Source organism: Siphateles boraxobius, unplaced genomic scaffold, assembly GCF_051911475.1.
Source record: "Siphateles boraxobius isolate OS27281-9 unplaced genomic scaffold, OSU_SipBor_1 1, whole genome shotgun sequence".
Lineage (NCBI taxonomy): Eukaryota > Metazoa > Chordata > Actinopteri > Cypriniformes > Leuciscidae > Siphateles > Siphateles boraxobius.
In genome coordinates this window covers 26,597,955-26,623,325 of record NW_027508699.1, presented here as the reverse complement: position 1 = coordinate 26,623,325, position 25,371 = coordinate 26,597,955, and the positions used below count along the sequence as shown (strand labels likewise).

The following is a 25,371-nucleotide window of genomic DNA, read 5'->3' as shown; positions in this document are numbered from 1 at the left end:
TCCTCAGAAGCAGTCAGCTTGAGCATCGGGCCCTCGTCACGGGCAGAAGAAGCCGCAGCACGGGCTTCTGCACCATGAACAGGGGCCTCGGAACCTTCAGATGAAGAATGAGAAGGTGTCGCAGTAGTTTAATTCTCATCTGCAAGGTCCCTTTGCGAACCCCACGATCTGAGTCGCCGCACCGCCTCAAAGGACACGAGACCCGAACCGCGGGGAACGCGAGCCTGGCCATCATCATCAAAAATAGCCAGGCGAGAGCGCAGCACTCTAATAGGGAGTGCTTCACAGTCACCACAAGCAGCCCCCTCAAGAGCTACCTGGGCATGCTGCACTCCAAAACAAGTCACACACAGTTGATGTGTGTCCCCACTAGACATGTGCCGGTATTTGGTAATGCGATTAATCGTGGTGATGAATATGCACGATATTGTTATCATGGGCACTTCAAAATACCGTAAAAAAATAATGGATCTGAATTTAGATTTTTAGAACGCCCATTAGCTTATTTTCCATCAACCGCTTCAAAAAACACTGTGTATATGCTGCGCAAAACACGTGCACACTCTGATTTAAACAATCCCCACATGAATAAGCATTGTATGCATGTGGCACAGTGCGCACTCTAGTCTAATGTAAACAATCCTCACATGGAGAAGAAGCATGGCGGAAGGTGGAACGCTGCCGACGTTTTATCTGCCAAAACTCACACAATCACACGCTCTCACGCCACACATCCATTTTTTTCACACAGAGAAAAATCGCGGAGCAAAGAGGACACTGACATCGACAGACTAGACAGAGCAGGTTACTTTTGATATGAAAAAAATTCTCAGCTCTCAGGTTCTGTCCATTTTATTACGAAATTCAGACTATAAATACCGTTTTGGCGCTTGTAAATGTGACGTGACAGATCGCTGTAGCTCCATCATTTCAAATAAGCCGATCATCTGTTACTTTTTATTTAAAGATACAGTACAACTTACCGAAAGGTAAATATGCCTCATAAATAATATTGATCAATCAGTGTTTTTCAACCACGGAAAGAGGTCAATAAAACTGCAGGAGAACAATATTGTCACAGAACGTTACATTTACCTCAGGAAAGCCATTTGATGTCCAGCACGTTAGTTGACTAGAAAAAAATATCTATAGAGAGGAGTATTTTTCTAAATATGTGCACTATATTACATATTTATTATATTTTTACTTGTGTCGTTACATAATTGTTATTATGATGAAAACCACATTACATTTAATTTGTTATTTTTAACCTTTAATAATACCAGCTGATAGGGCTCTCTGTATGTTTACAGCATTATGTGAGATATATTTTTTTCTTGAGAAAAATTAACATGTAGGCTATCTACTGTAGCCTACCTAATATTTATCCAAATGAGTCAATATTGAATCAAGATTGAAATCAAATCAAGAATTGAACTGAAATTTTGAAAATTGTGTTAAGCAATAATACAAACAGTAGCCTACCAGTCATTGTACCATGTAAACATTGTAACATATTGTCACTAAACTTAATAAAATTCTGATACCAAATGTTTTGACAATCACAATTGACCCTTCGCTAAGCCCCGCCCTCCCTAGTTACTGTTGCTACACCTTTCAAGCTTTCGAGCCTGGCACGTCTATTATAGTGTGTATGCAACGGTGTCAGACATTCCCAATGAGATAATTAGTAATTTTTGGCGAACATGTGAAATATCTGAGAGAGCAAGACAAAAGGGACTGCAGTATGCATTCAAGGGATATATCCACGACATAATATGCAACCGATTAGAGAATAATTTCATAAAAATTGAAGCTAAATCCTAGTCTCATACGCTGACCATTCAAATGGGAAACACACAAATTGAGGAACAGCTATGTTCGTGCACAACAGGGTAAGTGAAATGTGAAAACAATCTAATAATTATAAATCAAACAGCTTATCCATAAATCTTGAGGAATAACACTAATACCTGGAGAGCCGCGATCAGATTGGGTTAAAGTTACTCAGTCATGGGTAGTAGGCCGTCGATTAACAAAATGCTGAAATAAATTTTAAAGTATGTCAGTGAGCCTCTGTCTTGTCTTTAATCGTCTTATTTTACGTTAAAATATATGCATTATTATGAACAAAGAACCGTCATTATTTCTAAGCTGTAGGTGTTTTTGTTAATCCTGTCGACACTTAGATGTGAATGGGTTCTCCCACACTGCTTGATCCACGCCCATCATTTCTCCCCTTGGCTTTTAGATTTTCGGTAAGGAAAAAAATTCCACTCCCCCGTCCAAACTTTTAGGATACCAGGTATCAGATTTGCACAATCCATACGCACAATGCTTCGGCATGTTTCCCTCGCTCGAATGCTTGCCAGACATCCTGCGCCTAGTTACCGTTGCTAAGACACGATTGGCCAGTGGCGGTTTTCGGGCGTGGCTTAGCGAAGGGTCAATTACACCTATTGTGATGCAAGTTGTTGTTTTTTTACATCCCCACAATCCATCCGTTTCTCTTGTGCAATTAAAATATTGTGATAATACCGTATACCATGATAAAAGTTTAATCAATTAAATGCAGCATGAAAATTTGATACCAGCACATGCCTAGTCCGCACCTGTTAAGAATCTAGGGCAGGGGTGCACACATCTCCTGATTTGTTCACTCGCCATAATATATATTCTTTCTGATACGTGACAAACAACACCAAATAGAACAGACAACAACAGAGAGCGCTTGCTGAAGAGCGAAAGCTAACATGTGTGTGTGCCGGCGTTATTTTATACGTCCGGGTATGCCGTCACATGTTACGTCATGACGCAACACCAATCAGGATTGGATTGGAAACCAATGATTGGAAACCAATCAGGATTAGTTTCATTCATACTTCAGAGACGTATGCTTAAGGGAGCATCCCCAAAGAATCGTATCTAACAACGCAGAGCGAGTTCCCCCAAAAGGGAACTGTCCGTCTTGTTTGCACTTTTTCACTTGGTGCAACTGACGCTGGTAGGTCAGGTAATAAGGGCATGTAGATTGTGCAGATTGTATTAGCGTGACTTCAATGGGGCTGTTTTGAACAGTTTTTTTCAGTGCTTGAAAACTATACAGTCATTGGATAGATGCTGCGATTATGTCCAGCCCATGGACGCTCAGCGTCTCTGGGGGTGAATGGAGGAGTGGGCTGGCCTGGACTCTGGGCTTCTGCGTGATGATTAGAGGATCTGTCGAAAGATTGTATCTCCTTTTGATTGACAGCGATTTTGTACTTTAAAAAGTCGCTGACGCTGAAGCTATTCGAGCTCAGTCCCATCGCAGATTTTTTAAGAGTAGTCGAAAGTCAAACTGCTGCAACATATTTCTTGGTATTTGCTTGGCGAAATTGCTAGCCAATTTTCATCATCATTTCACACAATTAAACACCACATTCCTTGTTTCAGTTGAACCTAATTCCCACATTTCCTCCGTCGAATTTAATATCTTTTTTTAGATTGTTTGTTCATTCATTCATTCATTCATACAGTAGGCTAGGTTAGCTAGGTTATAAATAAATGCACAATTTTTATGATGTAGGCTGAAAATGAGCTTCCCCTCTTTGAAAGACCAGCAGTCGCCACTGCAACTGCGGTCATCTTTAAATTGGTGACTTTACAATAACATCAGATTTTCAACAATTTTATAAATGGTTTAAATAAAAAAACAACAACACTGACTGAAAGAATGCATGCAAATCAAAATGCATTTGGGATTTAAATTTGTCTGGGGTTTTTTTCATGAAAGATGATAACTTCTAACATGAAAATGAAACCATTCTTATTAACACGTTACACAAAATGTTAGGATTACTAGTGGATAGGACAGAAAAGTAACTGTGACCAAAATTCTTTATTAATGCACCGATGACAAGAGGACTGCCAATTGTGGGGAAAATGTAAAGACAAATATTAAATTAATGTATAGTTTAAATTTTGCACAACTAGAACATGCAATTGCGTTTGAATTCTGACCACAATATGCTGCAATACACAGCAAACTTGTTTTGCAGTTGCACTCATCCTTCTGGATTTCTACACATGAATCTATCTCATCACACATGGGGTGGTGCGCGTGCCTCATCAACTGTAACCACAAACTCATTTCTGTCAATATATCATCAATCATCAGCTACCGTTTACATTAAATCCAATTAAAGCCTTGTTCATTTCATGTGCACAACATTTTCTCCAGCTGTTAATGGTAAAAAGATCTGTTAAAGTAAAAGTTACTTGTCGAAATTGAGACTGAACACAGACCGATATTTTAGTGCAATCCATACTCATAGATGTTTCATAATTCCATGACATCCTAAAAAGGTATGTCCGCACATCCCAGATTTGCTGAAAACCCAAGTATTTTGTAATAAACATATTCAGGAAACAAAGCTCAAAACGTGAAGCTTGACATATTTGGATATTGTCGCCTGCTACTGTGAAGCGGCTACAATTGAGTTTTGCTATATTTGCTATAAATACTGACATTTAGTTGCACCATAACACATCTTTTCTCCATCTCTCACTCTCGTACTGGCACTTTCAAAGTTGAGCAAATATCAGTCACATCATTTCTGAGTATGATATTGAAAGCTAGATTTATAAATGAATAAGTGAAGCATTCGAAATTGATTATGGCCTTTCCTATTCATTCATGGCACAAATCAATGATGTATGAGGAAAGGCTCTGTGAAATTGAAAATAAATCTTTCATTCAAGTCGCCTCACACATTCATGTCTGTGCAGGTTTGTTTGGAAATAAAACATTTAATTGTCCCAATGAAATGTATTTGTTTGGATGCCCAAAGCAAAGGGATATGAGATTTTACACTTTTGGGGGTATAACACAGATTCCAATTACAAGATGCCCTCCCGGTGTTTTTTTCAAATGTGAAAGAACACCGATTCATAAAATTTGTAAATAAATTGCTTGCGATTTGTGCAAACGAATTAGGGTTGAGCAATCAAAGGACTTTGCAATGTCAAGGATGAGATCTATGAATAATTCAGCATATGAAGAAGATTATGCATGGCAACTGAAGGTAACCATATGTCGCTACAATTGGATTAGCACTGCTAAATATTCAAAAACATACACCTCACATAATGAAACATTTCAAGTGCATAAAGCAATTAACTTATTAGTCCTGAGTCTCCAGTAGCCAGAAGTAAACATTGTCAAAATCCCTGCCTTTTTACATGGATAACATTTGTATTATTTGTAGGCAAGTGCACTCGGTGGCCCCCGTATTAAAAGTAATTACGTCAATTTTCCATTTTTGAGTTTTTATTTGAACTGTGAAAGGAGCTCTTTGAAGCTGAATAAAGAAATGTCAGCTTAGCCAAAATGACAAAATAAGTATGCTGCATTTCACAAGCTACTCCGTCTCAACAGAAACCTATTACGTACTTGTCAGGACCTTTTTTTTCAAAGCTCATTTTCTGCAGTCATATATAATGGAATGTACACATTTTGCTATATAAGGTAGCCCCGAAAAGAATTTGGACATTTAAGATAAACTTAAGGATTTATGACCTGAACTGCGTTACAATTGGCACCTGCAAATAATACTAGAGCTATTCTCAGAACTAACTTCCTTTTTCTGAACGATTTTTATTATCATTTAATTACTTTTTACCAACTGGTTATGTTTTATTTACACTCTTATGTACACAAGATCTATATATAGGGCCTCAAATGTTTCTGTCAGGCGCCTCACATATAGAACATTTTAGGGGTTCACATCATGGGATAGTTTTATGGATTTAGTTTTAATTAATCAAGTTTGTTTAAATTTATTTTCACATCCTGGCTTTACTCAAATTTTATGAATTAAGCAATTTGTAAACATATTTTAATCACTAGAAAAAAGTGAAATAACCCGTTAAACAGTATGCAAGATATTTAAGACATTTCTCGTTATATATATATATATACTTTTTTTTTGCCGTAAAGGCAACCTTTTAGTCGTGAAACTAGACATCTTCCAAATATGTTTTTATATTTGTATTCATTTAGAACTGGTTCACAAACTTTATAGTACAGATAAACTGATATTTTTTCTCACCTAAAAATGCGATCAGATGGCTGCTCTCCCATCACCAAGTCAAAGCCACGTTGGAAAATCGTGTATGGCCATGGGCTGCAAAACAGAAAGGGCAAAAACAAAATGAATAATTAATGTTTAAAATAAAAAAATAAAAAATAAACTATATGTCACAGACTCTTCATTCATTGTTAAACAGTGCCAGTCTTCACTAAGCCAAATGATCTTTAAAATTGCATGACTCTGTGATGCAAACATTCCTTTATGAACTCACATCAAACCAGTTACAGTATGTTCCTGATATGAACATCACAGAATTGCTTCCAGCAGATACAATGTAAAAACTGCGACCAACAGCAGCAACTCAGTCAGTGCCGTATATACAGTACGTGAGCGTGACTTCAAGTGTGTATTTATCCAGTTCTCTATGTGAACTGATGGAGATTAATGTAGAGAGGCAGCAGTGGGGACAGGGGCTGTCACTGCAGTATAAGAGAAGAGACAAGGAGCTGATGCCTCTCTAAGTAAGCTGTTACTCACAGCAAAAGAGCACTCACAGCCTGGTTAGACCACTTCACACCACAGATCACCTACTGCTGTTTAAACATCAACATTTGTCCTGCAGCATTCATAATTCATAAGAGTTCCAAAAGCAGGAATGTTCAGAGAACCCATTACCACAGGGAGGTGCAAAAATTAATAATAAAAAAAAACCTAATAATAATACTGAACACTAAAGTCAGTTTCTTTACAACATGTACATGTTTTGTCTGTGCCACAAAGTAAGTTATTACTTGGATTTGCAGGAAACGGTTTCAGAAATACCTTGGCACTTTGAAACTTTTAAAAAGCATTTGGCATCGGACTTTCTTTTTCCTCCACTAAGTGTTAAAGTCAATTAAAAACTGTTCACACCTTCACAGCATGGCACAAAGGGAACAAGCACATCCAGTGATATTCCACTCCCCTAAGGCAATCTTACTGATTGTTCCAATTTGATTTCTAATTATCGGATCCATCTCGCCAACTGTCATCACTCCCATCTTCCTCCCAATTAAAATGCCAAGGCTTTCCTCACCTCCAAGTCTTAATCAAACTGCTCAAGAGTGACAACCTCAAACCCAGATGAGCATGTGAAACTCTCCTCGGGGAGGGTCTAATTAACTTTAAACGTCTTAAATACAAGTCTTTACGGGATTAGAAACTTGTGCTCCTAACATTTAAGTGCTTTCATTATTCCTGGACTGTTAAGAAGCAAAACACTCTCATATTTTATGTCATTCTCTCGCATTTGTGCTTCTTTCATCTATCTGTTGACTTGTGCTTGCTGACATTGTTACCTTAGATCAAAGATGGCATCAGTTCAGATGCCGTTAATCTTATATTCAGTCCTCTGCTACAATATCTGAGGGCCATGACACAAGATTGGAAACTAAAAAGAAGTACAGCAGAATTTAAAAATAATTAGATTCACTTTGATAATTTTAAAAGTAGTTTTTGGACGAGGCACGCAAGTGACGAATTACATAATTTCTTAAACGTGTAACGCAATTTAAAAATGCACAATACATACATCTCATTGGTATACTGCAATGCAAATCACTGTAACACAAATCTAAAATGACCCAGAGCTTTACTGCACTAATCCCTTTTCCAATTCCAGAGGAAGAACATCATGCAAAAAAAGCTAATTAATTCAAACAAACCAATGTAATTTCCCTACAGTGCATAACACCTGGCTGGCTATCAGCACTGGAAACATTTTTACTACAGATAAGAAGCACAACCAACTTCGAGGTGGCAGATACCTGATTGTAGTGGCGCTGTTGTATATCAGAGTCGACACAAGATGCTTATGGTACTCACCCCTGATTTGGGCCCCATTCGTTGCGAATACATAAATGCTTGTGAACAGGGTCCTTCATGTAGCCATCGAAACAGATACATTCTCCTGAAAGCAGACAAGAGTATATTTAAACCCTCATTATCAATAAGATAAAATAAAATAAAAGTATAATAATATTATGCTGAGCCCTAATTACAGTATGTGTCCTTGAGGGATGTCAGTTAGGATGGTACCAGCTTTCTGCCAAAATACTATGGTTAATATTGTAAAAAAACAAAAAAAAAAAACACATAAATTATATGGGACTTCCTTAAAACACTGTAAAAGAGCTGGATGTGTTCATCTGAGCTGTTTTTAATTCGTTTTTAAATGTAAACATGCACTAGATGGACATTTCACTTTTTCTGTGTCAAATGAAGAAAGATTTAAATTCTGGAAAAAAGGTGTCTGGAGACGCTTTCTATTATGCTCTATCTAGCTTTTTAAACGCAAGAACAACTTTATTAACCTTTCTCATTTTCATTTTTTATGAAAATGGTGTATTTTATTACATTAACGATTACTGTAGCAATCACAGTTTGTTTTTTTGTTTTTTGGGGGACTGGACTACAATGGCTACCATTGAACATTTTTGTGAGGGAGTTTTAAAGAAGCACATCCATAAAGACATTACTGTTGACTAAATCTTCACATAAAGAGCATGGCAAATCAAATACTTATAAAACTTGTATTTTGTGTCATGTCTTTCAACCATATGAACTTTAAATGTACTAGAAATAACAGAAAATAATAAATAATAAATCATTTATCATACTAGTGTCCAGTACAGTACAGTATGTGTGTGAATTAAGTGAAATTAAATGAAAGTTCCTTTTCTGGGTTCGTTTTTCTTTTTGTCCAATTTGTCTTCCAGTTCAATTTGATATTAAAGGCATATGGAACATAAGTAATTAACACTAACTAACTAAATAAATCACATCAAGTTTACACACATTTGAAAACTTTTACAATGCATACATATAACATTTACAACAATTACAAGTATATCATCTTCTCCTTTAGATCATTAGTCAAGAAATTCCAAGTAAATACTGCAAATTTAACGATAGTCAGACAGTGTTTCGTGTTTCAAACCATTTCAAGGTCATTTAGATGCAGGAAGTCGTGTTTACTGATGGTAAACACAAGCAGTAAGTTATTTACTTCGTTTTAGTTCCTTTACACCAGGTTAACCCATTCAGGCTTATGTGTGAAGCAGCTATGAACAGATTTTACCCCACTACGAAGTCACATGACTTTGCCTATACTTTGGCATTACCCCTCTTGCATTCGCAGCTCGACCCGATCTGTGGTCTAATCCCCTCTCTGTGTGACTGATATTAATTCATCCCCTTCAGGGTCAAGAGAAAATGACCTCATTGTCATGTTTACATCAATTGGTGATTCTCCAGACATACAATGCTGTAAATGGGTGCTCTTAGTTGTGTGTGTGTGTTGAAGCATCTGCATGCACAGCAGATTCCATGATGTGTCAGCCCTCCTCAGTAGGGCTCATGGTTCAGACAGGCCTAATCACTCTGAGTTTAACTGATCAGTCTTGTAAGGGCAAACCGCAGGCATATGTCGCTCATGATTTGGGTTCGTGGGACTGACGAGGCTGCACCCTGCGCAGGAACACGCACCCCGTCCGGAAAAAAACACGCGAGGAGACTGATGCAAATACAGAGGGGGCACAGAGGAAGAATGGCATTTACAAACATGGAAACAAATGTGTTACGAGTGGGAAGACAATGTGTGGAAAAGGCTAAGGAAACATTTGATATCTTCTGACATTATTTGCAATGCAGTAGTCATCAATATGCTGACAATGCCACTGATTATGTGCCCAGAGATTTGCTAATGGAATATAAGTGACCTTAAATTCTGCATTATGCAGACTAATATTGGATTTCCAACCCTGATGCTCAGACTACCTAGAGAAAAAACTAGACTAACTATTTTAATTTTTTTTATTTTGAAGGGCAATTTTATGTAGAAGAAGATGCAAGTTGGAAACGAAGCTAAACTATTTAAAAGCATTTCAAGGCAATCTTCAAAACTAAATCATACATTAATTGTGATAGATCAATATAGTTTACTGTATTAGCAGTTTACTTCTCTCTTATTATACATTTGCTAAATATATTAATACAAACTACTGTTCAAAAGTTTGGGGTCAGTATGATTTCAAATAAATGCTGTTATTTTAAACTTTCTATTCATCAAATAATCTTAAGAATTTTTTAAGAGGCACAATATTGATTTCTTGAGCACCAACTCAGCCAATATTATGGTTTCTAAAGTATAATGTGACACTGAAGAACAGAGCAATGGCATATAATAAACTTTAAATTACTCTACTAAATGTGTATTTGTCCGTTTGAAACAACCAAAAAAAGTACAGCTCAGCAAAAATGTAATCTACCATTATGGGTCATTAACACTTAATTTGATATATTACTGATCATAGGCACAATTTGGCAGGGCCGAGAATCATGTCAAGCACTGCACTATGCACTGCACATAGTTAACTGTTTAAGCTTTTTCCAAAGTCATTTGTAAAACTGAAATGAACTGTGTACCATAGGTAATAATAGCATTTTTATCAATTCAAATGAGATGCAGGGAGCCTTTATGACTCAGGGTGGTAAATGACAATTTTGCCAGGAAACATGTACCCAGTTGCTCGGTGATTGACTGATGATTATTGATATCCAGCAGGCACTCAGCCAGTGCTGTATGCATAAGAAATACATACCTTTTTAATTTATCTCTTCACAGAATATATGCAGAAGCAGTTTTTTGCACCTTGAAAATGTACTGCAGTGTGACATGCTGTACTTCAACTGTTTTCCGAATGTTTCTAGTTGTATTATAATTAAATATTGTGCATGTCATTTTCAAAACCTCAAATGAATTAGGAGACTAGTGAAATTAAAAGTTGAAGCTACAAATGGTGAACCTAAAATAAATTGTCACCAGCTTCTAAAATTACATTCACTTAAAAAAAATCTATTTTAACCTAAAACTAGGCATATAATATATAACAGCATCTATATATTTTCAAAAAATTAATATATAAAATAACTATATATTTTCAAAATTAAATAAAGGGGCTTTTATATTATTGTTATACTAAAAGCAAAAGATGTGATTGAGGTTTCCGGAAAATATTTTGTTTGCATTAACTTGACAGCATACATTATGTTTCTATTCACTATTAGAACAATGCATGTATAATCCTGAAGAGAAGCAATTTCAATTAAATTTTAATTTAATTTTATAGCATAAAAAATAAAAAAAACATTAATGTCCATGTTCAACAACTCTTCTGCATTTCATCATGTTAAAAATAAACCAAATCCAACAACTTGCGAAAAGCCAAACAAGGCGTAATGATTGCTCTATACTACTGATTTCTCTCCATTTATTTAGCTTATTTATATTTGTGTATGTGCATGTGTGTAAAAAATCACTACTATTGGATTTAGACAGAGAGAGTGACTGTGTAGAATTACTTATTAATGAAGTTTTTAAGTCCAGAGTAATTCCTTTACGCGACCACAGAGAGAGTCTGTAGGGGATCTATTATACAGTCAAATTAATGAAACGAAAGTGCAAGGATCAGGTAGCCTGAGACACAACATAGCATGTTCTTGTTTAATAAATGTCCCCAGAAGCCTGATGGGAATGAGGGAGGTGAACAGGGGCTCCGAGAGGCCTGTTATCAGTCCGATTCTCATCTCAGTTTTACACATCCTCTGTGTCTCTGATTTACAATCTTTTTTAAAGCGAACACAGCCCCAGTTATTGTCACTCTCCATCCCCACTTTCATCAGTATCTCCCTCTCCTGTTTGATTGAGACAGTCTTACGGTTTACACATGCTGAGCCTTTCATTAAGAATGCATCATACAAAAAAGCACAATGCAATTATTGAACCTTAGCAGTACCAAGGCCTCATCCTTTAGATTTCATTTGTGAGAAAACCAAGGCAGGTTCCCGAAGGTCCAACTCTGATTCATTTATCTTTGGAAGATTCTCTTTTCAAAGCCCAATAGAGCTCCTCTTTTGAATTATGGATGCAAACGGGCGGAACTTGTCAACAAATGATAACAATGTTGGATTGATTCGAGCTGCAGATGATCGGAAAAATGCCTGTAAAACAAATGTATTACCATTCATTTGGATGTACCTGGGTGCCAGTTGACTATGTTTTGCCGGATAGGAAAAAAATATAAAACTGAATTGAGCAATATCGTCTTACAAACTTGCACTCTTTGATGGCAAAATGCATATAAAGAGCATTCAAATTTATGATGCAAACACAAAAACTTCTGCCCACTGCCTGAGATTATTCATCAACACTGGACCATTAATTTTATAGTTATGTAGTGTGTACTGATTTTTTTCTTTAACAATAAAACAATTGAAATAAAGGAACTGGAATATGATGCTAATCTAATGCCAAAAACCTCCAAATCTAAAGTCTTAAAGTACCCTTAAATATAAAAGCAGCTATTTAAAAAAAATAAAAAAATAAAAATAATAATAATAGTCTTTTTTTTGTCACCAGTGTATTAAACCCAAAAGATATGATTAAAATGTCAGGAAAATTGTACTTTAATTTACACAAACTTGAGAGCATCTTGTTCTCTTACGAGAGTATCTCTTTGTACTGTGTAATATCTTACGCTATGGGGAAAACCTCTTTTCCACGAGATATTGAAGCCAAAAATTATCCTTAATTTTTAATTAATGTAAAACGCTGTGCAGCAGCATGCAGACATAGGCAAGACGGCTCGCGCGCCTATTGGCTGCCCTGCGGCAACAGCAGCAGCCTATCGAGAGAGGCCCTGCGTGACGTGACACCCAATGGGGGTGCTTCGCCCCCATTTCGTCACGTCCCGCCAGAATAGGCGTGGCCTTGGCCTATAAATACGCTCGACAGGCTGATACAAACTGATTTTCATCTCTTCAGCGAAGCACTACTGCATCGCTGGATCCGGAGTGAGAAGCCGCGCCGTCTGATAGTAAGTCTTCAGCGGGACGAGCCTCAAGTCTGAAGCCGCTGGCCTTCACCTCGCCGCCTTCAGCCGCTGTACTTGCTACGCTTTCTGGCATCAATATCCTTTTATTCTGCTGAGAGTGTGTGTTTGCCGTCGCGACTCACACTCTCTCTCTCTCATCATCTAAAAGAGCAGCGTCTTTTTAAAGATGCTTCGTTCCTGTGGCTCGTGCCGAGCCGCACTCAGTGATGGGGACCGCCATTTCATCTGCATTTCCCGCCTGGGTAAGGATCATGCAGCTCTCGCGCTCGCTGAGTGAGCTATTGCCATGGTGACTCTGAGGACTCGCCTGGCATTTTTTCTCCGAGTTTGCACTCCCGCCCGCTGTAGTGTCGCGGCGTAAAGCGACGTACTCAGCGAGTCCCCGAGCCTTCTCCAGCCCGTGAAAGCTTGCCGGTTCGCCCGCCAGCTTCACCAGCTTCAATCGAGTCGCTCACTGACGGACAACGTCCGCCGCGCACCGCCGCCTCCACCATTATGACGACGAGATAGACGAGATATCTGTAGAGAAGGCCAGCTGCTCTATCCTGGCATCGGACAGTGAGGATTGGGCGAGCTCTGTGGACCTCCCCCCTTCTGCCCGCGAGTCGTCAGGGAAACGGGCAAGCATCAAAACCGCGGCTAGCTTTCTTTACGTTATAAGAAAGCTACCCCGCCCCCGCCCCCCGTGGGCGTGCATCACCGGCGAAATGAGGAAACAGTGTGTTTTAGTCCCGCCGAGGCTGGACCAATCTCCATTTCGCAAACATTTCTCAGCTCCTCTTACTTTGAGCGGCTGAAAATATAAATATTGCAGCAGTGAGCCTGTTGTATAACACGCACGCCTGCAAACAAACACCGACACACACAGAACTGTGATGACGCTGTCTTATCTGCTCGACGCCCCCGTGGGCGTGCGTCACCGGCGAAATGAGGAAAGAGTGTGTTTTAGTCCCGCCGAGGCCGGACCAATCTCCATTTCTCAAACATTTCTCAGCTCCTCTTAGTTTGAGCTGCTGAAAATGTCAATATTGCAGCAATGAGCCTGTTGTATAACACGCACACGTCATCAAACAAACGCCGACACACACAAAACTGTGATGACGCTCTCTTATCCGCTCGTTCAGTTCCAAGAAAATGCGACTGTTCTAGTGTATTTTGCAGTAAACAAGCCGGTACCATGGCCCGCTTGCCTGCACACAACTGCCGTTTCCACGGCGACCCAGAAAAATCATATAAGCAGTGTATTTTCTGGTATTCCGGCCACAGCCGATGGTGTTATGAGTGTAATAAAAATGCCCACAGCCCAGTGTTCATTTCTTCACAAAAACACAGCCCGCCACAGTCCAGGGCTCGCACAAATGAGATCGACTCATGTCAGTTGTGCATTAAATGTAGTGAATGTGCCCACAACCCCGCGCCCACAAACACTACACACTGCATGTGCCAGGTTTTCTGTAAAAGAAACCAACACACATACAGTCAGCTAAGGCCCACAGTGTTTAAGTCTCGCCGCGGCCAGACTGCACCGAAACTTCTCGCTCGTTCAGTTCCAAACAATGTGACTGTTCCAGTGTATTTTGCAGTAAACAAGCCGGTACCACAGTCCGCTTGCCTGCACACAAACGCCATTTTTACGGCGACCCAGATAAATCCCAAAAATAGTGTATTTTCTGGAATTCCGGCCACGGCCAATGGTGTTATGAGTGCTGTAAGAATGCCCACGTCTCAGTGCCCATTACCACACACAGACACAGTCCCCCACAGTTCAGGGCTAGCACAAATAAAATCGACTCATGTCGATTGTGCGAAAAAACAAACAAAAAAAAAATGTAGTGAAGGTGCCCACGACACAGTGCCCACAAACACTACACAATGCGTGTCCCACGGTTTCTGTAAAAACGAAACCAACACACATTCAGTCAGCACAAGCCGACGGTGTTCTAAGTGCAGTGAGTGTGCCCGCTGTCCCGCGCCCTCATTCCCTCACAGACATGCTCAACCCCACGGGTTTGTCCCACTCGCTCTCTCGACAACCAGGAAAATCCTCGCGCAAGTTCGCCAGGGAGACTGGTTCATGTCAATAGATCTGAAAGACGCCTATTTCCAAATACAGATTGAAAATAGCCGACTGGTATCAGTCAGGCGTGAGTATGGGGACTCCCTCGAATGTGATGGTGGTGTCCATGGACGCCTCCACCTCGGGATGGGGAGCGCTGCTCTCGGGCAGACCGTTCTTTGGCCAGTGGTCGGAACAGGAAAAGATCCTACACATAAACTGCCTGGAAATGCTGGCAGTCGACAACGCACTACGGAGTTTTTGTCCCCAGATAAAAGGCCACCACGTCCTAGTCCGGTCGGACAACATGTCAGTGGTGGCATACATAAATCGCCAGGGCGGCGTCAGGTCCCGAAACCTTTACAGGCTGACGGAATGCCTCCTGGTCTGGGCTCAGCACAACCTGCTTTCACTGAAAGCAGAGCATGTGCCTGGTCATCTGAATCTGGGACCAGACAGACTGTCCAGAGACAATGTCCCAGCAGGGGAATAGTCACTGCACCCGCAGACGATCCAACTGCTGTGGGAGACATTCGGCAGAGCGCAGGTGGACCTGTTCGCGTCCCAGGAAAACGCTCACTGTCCGAACTTTTTCTCCAAGAGCAGGTATGCGCTGGCCCACGTATGGCCCCGCTCCACCCTCTATGCTTTTCCCCCCGTCCCGCTCCTTCCTCAAGTGCTAGAACGAATCAGGGAAAATGGATGCCCAAGGGACTGGCCGCATCAAAACAGAGCCTATCCACATGGATAGTCGATGACATAGCGCTGGCTTACACTTCTAAGGGCCTGCAGTGTCCTTTGGGTGTCAGAGCGCACTCCACGAGAGGCGTGGCCTCGTCGTGGGCGTGGTCTAGCGGGATTTGCTTGCATGATATCTGTATGGCGGCGGGCTGGGCCTTGCCGTCTACATTTATAAGGTTCTATAACCTAGAGGTTCCCGCCTTACAGGCCAGATGAACCTCTAGGTTATAGAAGGTTCATGCTGTCGTCTAGAATTCAGTACTATCTGCCCTGCTGCGCCGGCGCAGAATGCTGAGTTTTGCTTGTGCATCGCTCACTGATCGTTAGAACAGCTCCATGGGTGTTGAATAACCCGTACTTATACCCAGTTCCGGCTGAACACGTTCACCCTGTCTGCGTGAAACACTGTTAACATAACTAGCTCCTGTGGGATGCTATTTCATGGGGAATGATGCTTGTAGCCTCTCTTCTCCGACTCTCTGTGAGTCTACGGTGATTATGCACTATATGAGCCCCGGGCTACTGCCCTTGGGACTTTGGTGTCGGCTCCCAGTACGCACGGCGTGTTGCATTGTGTTCCCCATAGCGTAAGATATTACGCAGTACGAGAGATGCTCTCGTAAGAGAACGTACTCGGTTACTAACGTAACCTTGGTTCTCTCTAGAGAGGGAACGAGTACTGCGTATCTTGCAGTGCATACAACAGTGCTGGTTCGCTTCAGTGATGAAAACCAGTTTGTATCAGCCTGTCGAGCGTATTTATAGGCCAAGGCCACGCCAATTCTGGCGGGACGTGACGAAATGGGCGCGAAGCGCCCCCATTGGGTGTCACGTCACGCAGGGCCTCTCTCGATAGGCTGCTGCTGTTCCCGCAGGGCAGCCAATAGGCTCGCGAGCCGTCTTGCCTATGTCTGAATGCTGCTGCACAGCGTTTTACATTAATTCAAAATTAAGGATAATTTTTGGCTTCAATATCTCGCGGAAAAGAGGTTTTCCCCATAGCGTAAGATATTACGCAGTACTCGTTCCCTCTCTAGAGAGAACCGAGGTTACGTTAGTAACGGAGTACGTTTTTCTGCCTATTAGGATAATGTTGCTTGTATAAAGAGAAAAGTTCTTTTACAGCAAATAATACCTAACAAAACCACAGTTAACAAGCAAAAGACAACAAGTGCCAAGAAAAACTATGTAAAAAGGATACACCTAAAATATAGACTATTCATGGATGATCTTTTTGTATATCTAAAGATAAAAAGTATATCTAAAAGTATAAGTATATTTTCTCACAAAGACTACGACTGTCAATGTACATACCTGCAAACTCAGAAGGTCTGAAAAAGGGGACACTATTTTTAAGTCACATATATGTCACATTTCACATTTATATGAAAAGCGACTCGTTTGCATTAAAATTAATCAAATTATTTAAATTCAAAATTTATTTTATCAAAATCCGTTAAAGTGTGTTAAAAGTGTAAATAAATCTTTTAAATAGCACTTGAAATTGAGAAAGTGAAAATGAATAAAAATGGGTAAGTGTTCTGTTTATATATATATATATATATATATATATATATATATTATAAATAAACTGCTGAGATTTTAGATGGTCAAAGTGCTCACATACAATAATCCAATATTCCTGAATCTAATCAAGTATCATCTAGAATAGCCTAGTAATGCTTCTCTGGCTCAGAATATCCTGAAGGCAATCCATTTGATCTATGCTTTGCCTAATTTACGGCCCAGCCATGAATTTAAAAAAGAAAAAAAAAGATAAAGAAATAATAATTCAAATCCAAGTCACTGAAGCTGTATAAGCCCAAGTCTTACATTGCAAAGATTCATTGTCAAACATTACTGTCCTCACAGCTCTCACTCAATTAAGCTTTCATTACTTAATACTGTTCACTCAAGAGAGACACCTTCAGTCAAATCTGCAAATGAAACGACAGATGAATCAGAGCTAAGCCTCTCTCCTGTCCCTCCTGCTCTTTAAAGGAAGCTGCGTTACAACTGCAGTTCACTGAGCACATTGATTTTACACAGCGGAGGGGATGGACACTCGTTCACTAGGGCGGAGCAAGACATTATTTTATGTTTAATTAGTTGAAGATGCAGACCAATCAAGGCAAGGCAAAAAAAATATGCTTTTCACTTTTTCTGAATTTTTTTTTTTGAGTTCCCAAAGTGCAGTTTGAAGGGATAGTTTAGCTAAAAAATAATACATTTTTTAAGATTTATTTTTGCCATTTTCCCCTTTATTCAGATAGTACAGTTGGAGAGGACAGGAAGTGAAGTGGAAGAAAAAAGGGGGACAGGATTGAGAAATGACCATTTGCCGGGATTCAAACTTGGGTCATCCCAAAGCGCAATTGTGCTGTACTATGTCGGAGAACCATCTATATTCTAACGAAATCGAATCGATTCACTAATGTAAACAATTGTTCTTCTAAAGGTTTGTTAACGTGATGTTGTCGGAACAAAGAAGGCGAGAGTCAACTGTGAGAGCAGTGCAGCACACAGACAGTTTACAATGCGCATAGGCTTGCAACAGGGGACACAATATGAATGAAGCTTACCTGACAACAGTTCCTATATCAATATCTTAACGAATAGAAAATAGCCTTAAATAATGTACAGTTACTGGCACACGTCAAGCTTTTCTTGTGATCTTAACACCTCTTATGTGTACTGGTAATTTTTACACACGAGAAGCGCTTTTAACGTGGATGCACAAGCGGTTGATGTAACAAACAGCAACTGCTTGTTAAGGCGAATTAATTATCCTCTATCTGAGGATAAATCACTAAATATTGAGAATACAACAGTGTGTATCATATTTTTTCTAACTCCAAACAATTAAAAGTTTAAAATCAAATCTATGCATTTATCGAATTGAAATTTGATTCAAAATCGAGAATCATGACCCCAAGAATTGAATCGTAGGATTCCAAAAGAGTCCCACCCCTAGATATCTAAAACAACACTGGACTCATTGACTTTCATTGCATGAACTAAATAGAAAAAAGGAAAAGACTTTTTCTAAACAAAACAAAAAATTATTTTGCGGTCCACAAAAAAAGTTTTTAATGACATGAAGGTGAACTATCCTTTTAAGTATCCCCCTCGGAATGTGTCTCCCTATTGGTGTCAGAGTTTCTAGATGAGCTGTATGAAGTAAGGAATCATGTCAGGGTGGTGTTGTACCTGAATCTGGGTCACATTGGTGCTCACAGGGATCCAAGAGACGGCGGCCACACAGATCACTGACCCAGGGGCCACTTGCATTCTGCTGGTAGTACAACAGCACCTGGGCTGGGTTCAGCCAATCAGAAGCATCCAGCTGGCTGCCCTGAAGCAGAACAAATCTGGAGCCTGGAAGAGAAGAGTCAGACAGGATATCAGTCAAGAGTTACATTAAGAGTTAAATTAGTGAACTCTATTAGTGAGCTTTGAAATCACGTACCAAAGTAAGATAAATGGACAATTTTTGTTGGAGTTTAGAATCTGTCACTTAACCCTAACCTAACAGTCTATTATTACTCTAATGAGAGTTGGTTGACATGTAGTTGCAAAGTTACTTGTAGTTAGTAAAATGTCTAAAGTGGACCATCAAAATGAAGTTTAACCAAATTCTGTCATCTTTACTTCATCCTCATGTCGTTCCAAACCTTAATGACTCTCTTTCTTCCTTGGAACACAAAAGAAGATATTTTGAAGAATGTTGGTAACTAAACAGTTTTGTTTCCCACTCACCCTAATTGCAATGGCCAAAAAATACAAGTGAAGTCAATGGGAACTAAAACTGTTTGGTTATCAGTATTCTTTAAAATATCTTCTTTTGTGTTCAGCAGAAGAATAAATGCATACAGGTTTGGAACAACATGAATGTGAGTAAATAATAACAAAATGTTCATTTTTGTATGGACTATTCCTTTAATAGATTTATTCAGATTCCTTCACTGATTCGCTCAGTGACTCTACCTGCAGGTTTTCATCTTTTTTTTTTTTTGTGAGTCACTGAGTCATTTACTCATTTACGTAACAACTTCGAAACTATTATCCGCGATACGATTTGTGCGTCACATCAACAGTTCTACGAGACTAAAGAAAAAGTGTATATACAGCAGCATGTACATTTCCCTCCACAAACTGTTAGGCATTAAACTATGTTTTGGACTTTTTGAAAAGCTTTTAAAGCAAAGCAAAATCCTTACAGCTGAAAGTATATACATTATATGCATTGCTATGTTTCATGGATCATGCACATAACTGTGTATTCTGCATTATCCCTCTGAATATTTCCCACATAGAACAGAATTTATTTCGAAAAATCAAGTTTTATCAGATCTGCTTTGACAAAGTTTTACCCTGTAATACTGTTAGACAGTTATAGACGTTTCTCAATCTGATTTTTCAAATTCAAAAGGCGAACTGTGAATCCTTCAAGTCTCCTCTTTTCGGATTTCTTACACTTAGACATCTATGTGAATGTTAATCTACCCTAAAGCACCAGACCCCATAGAAAAGAGCTATGCATGAAAGACGAAAAGACAGATGAGCAAAGCCAGTCACAATCCATCATATCGCCCAAACTCTAGAAATGACAGCTGAAATGCCAAGGAGCTGAAAAAAAGAGCGAGAGGAAAGAGAGTAAGAGAGAGAGAGAAAAAGAGACTGGCCTGTGGTCTTGGATTGCAGGTGCAACATTGAAATTCAATAGCAAGCTCATCCAACACAAACGTAACTTAGGTCCAAAGCGCAAACAGAAAACCCTTGGGGAAAGTGTCTAGTTGTTGTTTACAGTTGTGTGTGTTTCAGAGTGCAGGTTTGGGTAGTAACTAACTACAAGTAGCACTACTAACTTAAGTAAATATTTCATAACGTTACAATAGCTCAGCTGTTTTCAAAATAATGTCACTTTTTTTACAGTCACAAGCTATTTTTTCCAACAAGTAGCAATTTAGCATGACAAAATGCTACATCTCAGTTTTCTGCCTCTCTCACACACACACACACACACAAATAATCAATCAATAGTCCTTCCTCTTACACAAACTCTCATTTCAATCAGTTTCATTGGATTCAGTGATTCATGTACTGATTCGTTCAGATGATTTCTGTGCAGTCCGCATTTTAAGCAAACTGTCCAGGTTTTAATCAACATGTCTTCATGTTTTATTAGGTTGTTTCTAGTTTTATTTGTATTTAATTTACCTAGCTCTTGAAATAGATTCAGTGTAGATGAGTAGATGAGCAACTTGTAGTGTACTACCTTCTTTCTGAAGTTAGCTACTTGATTTTTACTGATGACGTAGCTTAGAGGTTAATTGTCAAGACGGTGGAGACATCTATGGAAAACATCTATGGACAAAACAGAACCTTACAATTGTGAGTTAAAGGGGTCCTATTATGCTTTTTCACCTTTAGTTAGTGTGTAATGTTTCTGTTTGAGCATGAAAAAGATCTGCAAGGTTACAAAGCTCAAAGTCCACTCCAAAGGGAGATTTCCACTTTCCAATAACTGCAACGAATGACTCGTTTGGATTACAATGCATTTCCAGATCTTATGAAGTCACAATGTTACTCATTTAAATAATCTCCGCCCACGGAATACACAAAAAAAGAGAACGAGGCCTGATTGAGCTGCATTAGAGAAGACAGTGTTGTCGCTATGTCAAAGAGACACTGTTCTCCCCCAGATTTTATGGAGGACAGCTTCCAGAAACTAAGGGCCCTATCACACACCTGCAGCGTCAAGCGCGACGCAAGTGTTTTTTGCTAGTTTCAGCCCGACGCAGTTATAAGTGTCACGTCCTTTGTCACGTTGTTTAAATAGCAAATGCATTTGCACCCATTTGAAAGCTCATCGGCGTGCTGGTCTGAAGATGAGGTGTGTTCAGGTGCATTGTTGGCGCGTTGCTATTTTGAGGCAACTGAAAAAGACTGTGCCATTGACCAAAAACCTGGTCTAAAGTCAATATTATTTTTTGTTATTTAATGATTGTGTTAGTAATAAGCTCGTATAGCGGGTCCACAACGCGCATACACTCTGCTTATTACACAAACAGGGACGATTCGGACGCACCCTAACTGCACTTGTGCCCTGCACATTAGATCGTTAAAATAGGGCCCTAAGAGAGTACAATGCAGGTTACGCATAAAGCTTCTCCTGAAACTGATCTTTTTCCACTTTGTCAGGGCAATCTGTTATTTGTGGATCACAACGATCACTTGTAAGTGTGTCTTATTATTTCTAGTTGAGTTTTCTATTAACAGTTCCAATCATACTTTTTATATTGTTGCTACGATGTAAACAAAGGGCTAAGCTGTTTGCCTCCGCTCGCCTGCTAGCCAACAGTGTTGATATAGTGTTTTATGTTGCTTTTGTAAGCTCTAACTTTTGTAAGACTGTTTACCGCCCTTAGGAAAATTAACCATGGTTTTGTTATCGATTACTGTTTGTAGTACCATAGTTTTCCGACAAGTATAATGATTAAATTAAATATAACTTCATCTAAACTGTATAAGAAAAAAAATAAAAACTCTGAAATGCCCTGTGAAATCCGTGCTTGCAAAGTCTGTAAATGAAATCCATTCTGGACGATCCTCTTGTTTGTAAACATTCTTAAGTCTGAATCAGGCTTGAACTGGCTTGAAACTGACGCCATCCTTAATATTTGTATCTGAGTACTAGTCGGTTCGCGTACCTACCCAAAGTGATAAGATAAAATAAAAATTCTGCATCAAAATTTATAGACAAGTAGTTTGTTTAGGCATGGTTTGTAAGGAATTACAAACCTGCGCACATATATTCAAACGCACATAACTATAGAATCAGTTCTTAATGTGCATGTGAACGCCATCAGCGTCTATCACAGGTTCACGTTTAAAGTCTGTTTAGAGAGAACGGTGTTGTCTTAGCGGCCCCTAATTTAATAACAAATGATCATTTAGACGGAAGTGAGTCAATCAAAACTAACTTTAGCTGGAAAAAACATTTTTCAAGAGCCACTATAAAACCAAACCAATCTCTGTTACCTTAAATTATATGTTTATCTCTGTAAAGCTGCTTTGAAACAATCTACATTGTTAAAAGCGCTATATAAATGAGGATGACTTGACTTGACTAGTCAGAGCTCGCAGTTATGGTAAGGGGCGTGACATTTCCTGAACGGACCAAGCGCTGCACATTTTTTATTTTGGAAGGAGGGGCTTCATCGAAATAGGAAATAAACAACACATTCGGGCCAGACTGGGGAGAAAAATGCTGTACTAATGTAAAATAATGTATTTTTTAAACAATCAAGCATAAGAGCATGTTCTAGTACACCCCCAAAAACAGAACCAAGACTTTGTAAAAGGGAATAATATGGCCACTTTAAATGCTTCACCATCAATCCATATGGTCTCATTCATTTTTCAATATTGGTACATTTAACAATATGAGTGTGGGGTTTTCATAATAACTTACAGGTTACCTACCCGACACAGGTTATCTAACATCCTAAAGCTAATGAAAACACCAAATGAGAGAATGTGTGTCTGAAAACCTCCTGTGTTACAATTAAAAATAAACGTTAGTGTTTCATTTGAGACCATACTCCTCTTTAACAATTGATTCACAAGATGTCCGAGTACATAGTGTAAGTACAAGTACAAGGGTGTACATCATTTGAAACACAACTAGAGACCATGCATTCGTGTATGATTGTGCTTTGATGCTTTCAGCACACATCTGTTAGGCTTTTCACAAGAGACAGGTGGAAGTCGGTATGACATTTGCTTTAATACAGTAGAAGTCGTGGGGGGTAGACGGGGGGGCTGAGGACCCCTGCTGCTCAGGGGCTATTGGGGGGGGGGGGGGGGGGTAAGCGGAGCAGATGATGAGATTACCGTCTGCAATGAGGTGCTCTGGTACGTGGAGTATGACTCTGACGTTGAGGCTACAAGAGAGGTGAGACGCACAGACCAGGCCGATCACACAGCTCACCACGCTGATCAAAGTCAGGGTGGTCTTGTTGATAGGGCTCCGTGGGGAACCTGAGGAGAAGAAAGAGAGAGAGAGAATGCAATAAAAGAACGATGCTACAAGACTGGAAAGTTCACATTTTTATGTACACCTCGGGAAGGCACAAGGGAGGCAGTTAAAAAACAGCCCACATCAGGGTTGGTGGTCCATGAAAGGAGCACTGGATCAAACCAGCCAGCCAAACCCTGCAAGCGGCGGCAGATCTGGCATGAATAAAGCGGTTAAGAGATAACAGTTTCCCTTTTGAAGCCTGCTGCTTTTATGCTAAATACTGCAAATGGAAAAATATTTTAAAAAACAAAAAAATACTTTTTTGTAATACAGCCAAACTGGTTTGGTGTAGTGCTGCCCTGTACATCTGCTACTAGGGATGGTAAGATTCACCGTTTTCACATCGCTGCATCGGCATAAAAGCTAACGATGCGATGCATCGAATTTTAATAAGTGTGCATTGGATACAAGTTGGCATTTGTATCGCGATGCATCGTTTCTAACATATCTGCATCGGTAAAAAACGATTTATTCATATATAATTATAAGTAGATGCGCTATACTTTTACAATTTAGAAAGTCGCGTTGACGCGAGTCTGGAAGTCCTGCTGTTTATGTTAAAACAGCACCTGCTTTTATGTAATCTTTTGGTTTTGTGGAAAAAAGATGAAAGAGCCATGTGTTAAAAGTATGTCTGTACGTCTGAATACATTACATTGTACATTGTACATTTTACATTTAGCGCAGCGCGATGAACGCTATTTCGTCTCATTCGCGCGTCCAGTTTGACTAGATTGATTTCTCATTTCTGAACTGTTGCTCAAGCGCGTTCTCTCATCACCACTGCAGCAGCTGCTACGTAAATATGACGTATCACAACACTACGAAGTCCGACTCGCAGTGTTGCCAACTATTTTCAAAGGAAAGTAGCTAACGCCTTCCCTAAAAGTCGCTAGATTTGGGGTCAATAGTTTTTTTTTTAAAGTAATTAATACTTTTATTAATCAAGGATAAATTAAATTGATAAAAAAGTCACAGTAAAGATATTTAGGCTAGAATGTTACAAAAGATTCTATTTAAAATAAATGCTGTTCTTTTGAACTTTCTATTCATCAAATAATCCTGACATATAAAAATTATCACAGTTTCCACAATTTCCAGTAGTAACAAAAATAGTATAACTAAAATCCTCAATCCGGAAATTGAGCGTTAGATCTAGAGCATAGATCAGCATCGATAATAATCAAGTTTCTTGAGCAGCAAATCATTATATTAGAATGATTTCTGAAGGATCATTTGACACTGAAGACTGGAGTAATGATGCTGAAAACTGAGCTTTGATCACAGGAATAAATTACAGTTTACTATATATATTCACATAGAAACCAGCTATTTTAAACTGTAATAATATTTCACTCTTATCCAAGCAAGGTACTCCACTCTTCCTGCAGGGTCAGAACTTTTACTCACTTGGCATTGGCATCTGGTAAAATAGATTAAAATAGTTTTAAATAAATAAATAGGCAATAAGAAATACATTAC

The 25,371-nt window shown here is 39.3% G+C and overlaps 1 protein-coding gene across 2 annotated transcripts in view; it reads right to left on the bottom strand.

Moving 5' to 3' along the window:
• astn1 (astrotactin 1) overlaps positions 1–25,371 on the bottom strand; it is a 305,138-nt gene that overhangs the window by 188,470 nt on the left and 91,297 nt on the right. For both annotated transcript variants that reach the window (XM_077231865.1, XM_077231856.1), the window contains exons 6-9: positions 23,703–23,849; positions 19,014–19,181; positions 7,938–8,022; positions 6,093–6,167 (exon numbers count right to left, since the gene is read on the bottom strand). In XM_077231865.1, coding sequence (XP_077087980.1) covers positions 6,093–6,167; positions 7,938–8,022; positions 19,014–19,181; positions 23,703–23,849 — 475 coding nt within the window. The remainder of the gene's footprint in view (positions 1–6,092; positions 6,168–7,937; positions 8,023–19,013; positions 19,182–23,702; positions 23,850–25,371) is intronic.